The 6,980-nt window shown below is 42.7% G+C and overlaps 1 protein-coding gene across 2 annotated transcripts in view; it reads left to right on the top strand.

Moving 5' to 3' along the window:
- Positions 1-6,980, top strand: part of galt (galactose-1-phosphate uridylyltransferase) — a 39,907-nt gene that overhangs the window by 15,323 nt on the left and 17,604 nt on the right. For both annotated transcript variants that reach the window (XM_008278048.1, XM_008278047.1), the window contains exon 7: positions 4,432-4,554. In XM_008278048.1, the coding sequence (XP_008276270.1) occupies positions 4,432-4,554 (123 nt within the window). The remainder of the gene's footprint in view (positions 1-4,431; positions 4,555-6,980) is intronic.

The following is a 6,980-nucleotide window of genomic DNA, read 5'->3' as shown; positions in this document are numbered from 1 at the left end:
TCATCGGTGGCTCCTGACTGATGAGAATAAACGTAATAAAGATAAAACCAAAGTAAAGGAATGGAAGTCCAGATAATGTATGTACTGATGTCAGATTCTTTGGACTCGTGTGGCTTTAACTAAACAAAGAAAGAATGTGTATTCTGTAGTCTGGCAGCCTGCAGTACAAGAATCCCTCATCAGACCTGAACCCAGGCTCTGATGGATGGGGGTTTTTTTTAGGAGTTTTCAGCAGTTTTGTTCCTTTTTTTTGTTTCCCGCGGTCCAGATTTCCCCTCTCTTAAGACATCAAAGTTTAAGAGCAGAGTAGTTAAAATGTGCGTTCATCTGTGTGTACAGCCCGGCTGCCCCTCCAGGCCAGAACCCACCAAGCATAGATCTAAAAACTTTGAAGAATAACGAACAGAGAATGTTAATCGCGTTCCGGAGGCAACGTTGCTTTTGATAACTTTGGTCTCTCAGGAGCGGAGCTGTATGTATTTTTATGTAAGTGGAGGATGGAAAACATATGCCTGTGGAATAGTAATGTCCTTTTTTTAAAACATAAGTAGCCCAAAGTATATACAGCATTAAGTCTGTGAAGCGCTCAGAACGCATTCGGAAACATTCGCCTCTGAGGAGCAGATAGTTACCGAGTTCATATTCACTTCCTGAGTATGTGTGTCACGCATGAAGAGCAGCACTCGCAAGTCAAAGGACTGATGGTGCCGTGATAGCGGTTGAAAGGGAAAACCTGACAGAGTCCTCATGGGAATCGATTATATTGTGTATTTTCCCTGCTGTGTTATCTGAACTTCTCTCTCTCTGAGAACCTGCTGTTGGCCGGGTGATGCATCAGCAGGTGTACCAGTAGAGCCGGGGCGTTGGCAGGACTGGATACGTGCCCTCCTGCTATAATTTATACACGCCTGGAGGCAAGGAGATGAACACTATTTACATTTTTAATTCACACATTAACCATTCATGTTTCTTTCGGTCTTTCCAGGGTCACGCTCGGAGAAGCACAGCACAGCCTTTAGCTTAAATCCATGAATATGAGCATCAGTTCATCTGGTTTCTACCCGTCACAGTGACTGTAGGACGGCTCTGACTGAGGCAGGACGTACTGTATTATTTCACTGTGTTTATTTTTATTACACCTTAAGTATTAGTCATGAATCCAAACCCATGGACACATATCCAAGGATAACAGCACTGCCTCAAAGTAAAAACAGAAGCTCCTGATGGCCAAGGGGACCCTTTTTTGCATTTCCCCGCTGTATCTGCCCCTGTAGTAAAGAACGGGAGGATACGACGGTGTCATTCCTACGCTGTGTTTAATCAGAAAACAATTTGCAAGTGTGGCTCGGAGCAGCAGGGAATGCCTCTCATTATGAGGAGAAGCTACTCCGGCGGCACAGATACGCTATTTTAGGTACAATGGTGCTATGAAGGGCCTTCAGGTCCTCCCTAGAAGTTTAGAAAAGTATTGTAAAGACGCCAAACTAGATGCCAAAAGAAAGAGAACCGTTAGTTTAAGCAAACACAGCCATGTTCTTCAGTTCTGCAGCTCATCGATATTCTGGAGACGGTTTCACTCGTGAAAGCATCAATATACAGTTTAACCTTGTGCTGTTTCTCTTCCTGCATATGCTTGTGTTTGTCAGCGCGGATGCTTATTTCAACAAATCCCCGGAAAAAATCTACTGTTTGAAACCCGAGTAACTGCCAGGCAGTGATTTATCAGGCAGCGCCGAGTCTGTCGTTGAGTTATTTATGTGTTACAGCAAGTAAAATGGCATAAAGTGTAAAGACGGTGAATACAAATGTCTGCCGTGATGGTCGGTTATCCATAAACAGCCTCCTGGAGTCAGTCATTCACATACATCCAGGATGAATGAGTGCGTATGAAGCTGGTCCAAAGGGACGCACCAGTGTGCCGTCGTCTCTGCAGGTGAGAAATGCAAATGAATCTTCTCACAAAGGGAGTGACCGACAGCAGCTCGTCTGTTCTGGGCCGCCAGACGCTGTTTTCTCCAGAGATGCTCACGTCCTCCCTCACAGCTTCCTCCGGCGTCTTATTTAGAGCGAGTACAGTGTGGCAGGGAGCAGCAGCTGGAGGCTGATCAGAGCAAAGTTTGAACACAGCGTTTGTCTCCGTCGGCTATTAAAACAGATGTTATCACCACAATTAGGAACCTGACTGTGTGTGTGGGTGTCCTCACAGCAGAACCCAATCACCTGCTATTGTTTATTAACTATATGGTTTCATTTATTTGTTTTTGAGTTTGAGATCATGTATATCAGATTAATTTAGTGTATTTTGTTTGACAACATAAAGTTAAATGGAAGTCGACATTCTTCTTTTTTTAAAGGAGCAGTAAAATAAATTTGCTTTTTTTATTTAGCTTATTTAAAACGTATACATTCTTTGGTTATTCTATGGGCTGCAGGTGGGTCAGTGGTTAGCACCGTTAGCGCCTCACAGCTAGAAGGTCGCCGGTTGGCGTCCCGGTGAGGACACCCGGGATCTTCCTGCGTGGAGTCTCCATGTTCTCCCCGTGCAGCGTGGGTTCTCTCCGGGTTCTCCGGCTTCCTCCCACAGTCCAGAAACATGCTGAGGTTAATTGGTGATTGTAAATTGTCCGTAGGTGTGAATGTGAGTGTGCTTGGTTGTCTGTCTCTAAGTGTAGCCCTGTGATAGACTGGTTACCTGTCCAGGTGAACCTGCCTTCACCCTGAGTCAGCTGGGATAGACTCCGCCCCCCATGACCCTGGTGAGGATGAAGGTGTAGAGATGATGGATGGATGGTTATTCTACTGGTTAAATATACTATATTTTCTAGATGTTTTATATTCAGGAGGCACTGTTTTGTCTTCATTTCCATATATTTTGAAATGAGATACACTTGATATTCAGAACAAACGTCACAGCTGGTTTCACTTTTGGTGGTGTTACGTTAGTTCAGACACGACCTGGAGCGTTAGCGGCACTTCAAGACAAAGGCCAATTAACAGGCTTACGGGTCAGTGCTGGGTGGACGGGCAGCTATAGCGGTGTTAGGGGGCAGGACACAGACAGGTGACTGATACGATGGAGTCAGGAACAGCTGGAGCGCGATGGCAGACATGTTGTAACACGGCAAAGGCAAGAAAAGGACAAAGGTGTTACTATGGCGGAGCAAGGTCTTTATTTTCCCCTGACAATAAACTCCTGGTCCTTGGTTATATTCTCCATGTTATACACAGAATTTTGAACACTTTCACTTTAATGCACTCTGATTAACTGACATTTGCCAACAGTGGGAATTAATGATTCCAGTATTGTTAAAAACCTGCATGTGATGTCACCGTTTTCCAACAGTCGCCCACTTTAGACAAGTTAGATGAACCCCACTAACAGCACCACACTTCTAACGTGAAACACCTGCTCAGACTTCAGCACATCATTTCTCATGTACCCTAATGCCAAAAAGCTGTTGTTTTCTCACCAGAAAAGTTTTACTTCTAGAACCGGTTGCTTTCACAGCAAAAGTAGGTCAAAGCAGAACAAGCAGGTAGAAGATTTATTGTTCGCCTGCGAGCTTTTCACATCTTGTTTAAAATATTTACCTCAATTCAGTGGCATCACGTCGGCTAGTTGTTGGTTTTGCACAGACATAGTGAATATGTGAACTGTTTCTATTACCTTTACTGTTGTTTGCTTCTTTTAGATAAGACAACACCTGCTTAGTTCTTAGTCTTTGTTCATGTTTCAGGTCCTACTGGTTTGTGAAGATCTCTCCTTTTTTTTTTCCTTCTTGACATTTAGATTTATAAACCAGCACTTTACTGGTTCTACATATGGAGTGGTTGAGAAATAGCATTTTCAGGGCCTTGCACGCTTCTACATGGAAACCAGTGATAAAGAACTTATCTCAGATTCAGCTGATCCTGGGTCAGCATCAGGCAGAAACTACTGGGCCGAATTCAATGAAACCCGGTGAACAGATGGAGCATTGGTAAAGATAGAACCTGCTAAGTTCTGGTGTGGCTCCGGATCGCTTTCCTTAAAACTGCAGAATACAGCATTGACCTTGGTGGAGGACCATGCTCACCGAACGCCCTTCTGGATTTTACTCTGTATTGAAATAAATGAAAGTCTGTGGTTGCAGACGAAAACCCATTTATCAATATAAAACGCCCGAAGGAGAAAAAACGTTTTGAAAACCCAGAAATCTCTGCATCTGTACAGCATGTATTGATTGAGTGATATTGATAAATAACCCCATTAAATCACAGATGTAATTTGGTCCGGCGCACTAGGAAATGTGGGCAGGTTTACTGATTATACCTTTAATTATCTAAATGGACTGTAGCACAAACACATGTACGCATACGCACACATTTAGGGTTATTCTAGGTTCTAGATCTGCTGCCGTCATCTCTCTCCGGCTCTCTGTGACATTATAGGTGTGGGCCAGCAACTTCCTGCCTAATGAACCGGCGCTGTCAGACCGCTGCCAGAGAGCGTACCATGAGAAGCACGGAGAGCCGCTGCTGCTGCAGTACGCCAGACAGGAGGCCGAGAAACAGGTACGGCATATACACAGACACACAGAGGTGCTTTTAAAAAGTATAATAAGGCACAATTATTACCTCCAGAAACTTCCTCTGGGCTCATTCAGTTCACTTTTAGGTTGAATGCATTTAAAGGCTATAACGAGAAAACCAGACATTATAAGGTTAATGTTAATTAGCTTTAAGAACGGGTTGAAAACTGGAATTAAATCAAACTTTGTAGTGCTGCAGGAATTATAGAAAACACATATAATATTTAAAATCAGAATACCTAATATAAATATCTAAAGTATGCATCATGAAGATATGCAGTAAATGTGGAGTCCAAGGCTGTGGAGGTAATCACAGCATAATGCATAGTTTAAAAGGCCTGTTGCATTAAATCAAGAGCTTAGTTTGAATTGCTTAATGGACCAAATCACTGTAATTTGGATTTTAGAACCCCGATCAGTATGTCAGTGATGTCGGATGCACCAGAACCATTTCAGCTAACCGTGTGAAGGTGTTTTAATAAATGAGAGATCTCTGCAGAGCGGAGGTATTGTATGTGTCTCAGCATGGCCGCCCCGTTTGCCTCCAGCTCCATCCATCTACTTTCACCCTCTCCCTTCATGCTTCTGTCTCTTTCTCTTACTTCATCGTTCTCTTCTGATTTCCCATCCGCGTCCGCTGCCTGACTCTCAGCCAGTGAAGCGTGTGATTGGACAGCGTAGTTGCTCATTAGCATAATGCTGCAGCATCCGTCTTCAACCTGCGTGAAGATTAGGAAAACGCCATATGTGTACCTGTGTGTGTGTGTGTGTGTGTGTGTGTGTGTGTGGGCACATTTAGCATGTTGCCAAGTGTCCTATTAGTGAGCACACACTTGGTGGAAACCGTAAACAAACTTTCTGCAGATGAATTAAAGTTGACAGGAAGTAAATATATTAACCTCACAGCCTCAGCTTGTGGAGAAGTGGCTTACTTGTGCCACTTTATAATTAGAAATACTTAATTCCTGGTGGTATTCACTATACCTGCTGGTAAACCAAGTGTGCTGCCACTTTATCTTGTCTTCATGAGATTAACTGGCTGCATCAAACAGCTTCTGCTTCCACCTGTGAGTTACCCTCGGAGTTTAGGTGATTATAAACAGACTGTATGTATTTGTTTCTGCAGAAATACGTTTTGTTTTTCTGCTCTGATCCAGTGTTGTGCATCTTTTTCACACATATGTGGTGCATCTGTTTCAGTGAAGTCTTTATTCCATCACCTGTCAGCATTTCACTGTAATTTCATACTAGAGGAAGCTTTTATAAACAAACTGCCTTTCTCTGATTTCAGTTCATTTGCTTCACATGTTCCTGAGGAAACATGCCTAACTCAGTGATATTACAGATTTTTCTCACCTACTTTACTTTTCAAATTAGAACTGTGTTGTTTTTGCATGTGTTTTGTTTGTTTTAATATATATAATGCATAGAACAACTTTTGGGAAAATGTGCATTTGTGATTTTCTTGCCAAGAGTCAGATGAGGGAACTGATGCCACTCTCATGACTGTATGATAAATATGTAGCTACGGTCAGACGTCAATAGGCGTAGCATAGCATAAAGCCTGCTGGCAAGTATTGCTTTTTGTTTGTTTAATCCATACAAATACTGGAAAGCGAAAAACATTGTGATTATGCGGCGGTATCTTTATTGATTCTCCACTGGTTGACTGTTAACTGACTTTACTCTTTGTATGAATGAACCAAACCAGATCTATGACAGGCTGATCAGTGGTGCTGGTGGTCGGGTTCTGTTTCCCTCGCTTCCGGTCCACATGTTAAGCGATGAAGCTAATGCTCCAGCTACATACGTACCTGTTCAGGTGGATCTGCTGCCCACATCGCTGCTCCCATGACCTGATTGTGGCACAAACAGGACCTTACCAATATTAGGCAGGCGGTTTAAATGCATATTTATCAGATTTAACTTCTTTGCTAAGTTAACCAGTGGATTAAACACAGCCTCAACCTCCCTTTATACAAGATGTGCAACTCTGGAGGGCCCAAGAAAATCATTTTCAGACGTTATAAGAGCAGAAACATTACAGTTTTTTGGGGGGTTTTTTGCACTTGTGGCTCATTCCATCTTAAATCATCAGATTTTTACAACACTTTCTGCTCAGCTATCTCTAATTTGCCTGCTCATAAACTATAAATATTTATAGAAATATTTGTAAAATTGTGTCTTGATATAGAAATTACTTTCTGAGATGCCAATTTTTAAAATTCCCGTTGACCCACTTTTGGTTCTTTAGCTTTTAAACTTAAGGCAACATTAACTCTGGAACTTTTTTTGTCAATTTATGTTCAAGGATGGGACTTTTCATTAGAGATGCGCCGATCCGATACTGGGTATCGGTATCGGGCCGATACTGGACGAAATTCCGGTACCGGATGATTTCCTTCACAG

The sequence above is a fragment of the Stegastes partitus genome, unplaced genomic scaffold (assembly GCF_000690725.1).
Source record: "Stegastes partitus isolate 25-593 unplaced genomic scaffold, Stegastes_partitus-1.0.2 Scaffold114, whole genome shotgun sequence".
Classification (NCBI taxonomy): Eukaryota; Metazoa; Chordata; class Actinopteri; family Pomacentridae; genus Stegastes; species Stegastes partitus.
This window is presented reverse-complemented; position numbering and strand designations above follow the sequence as displayed.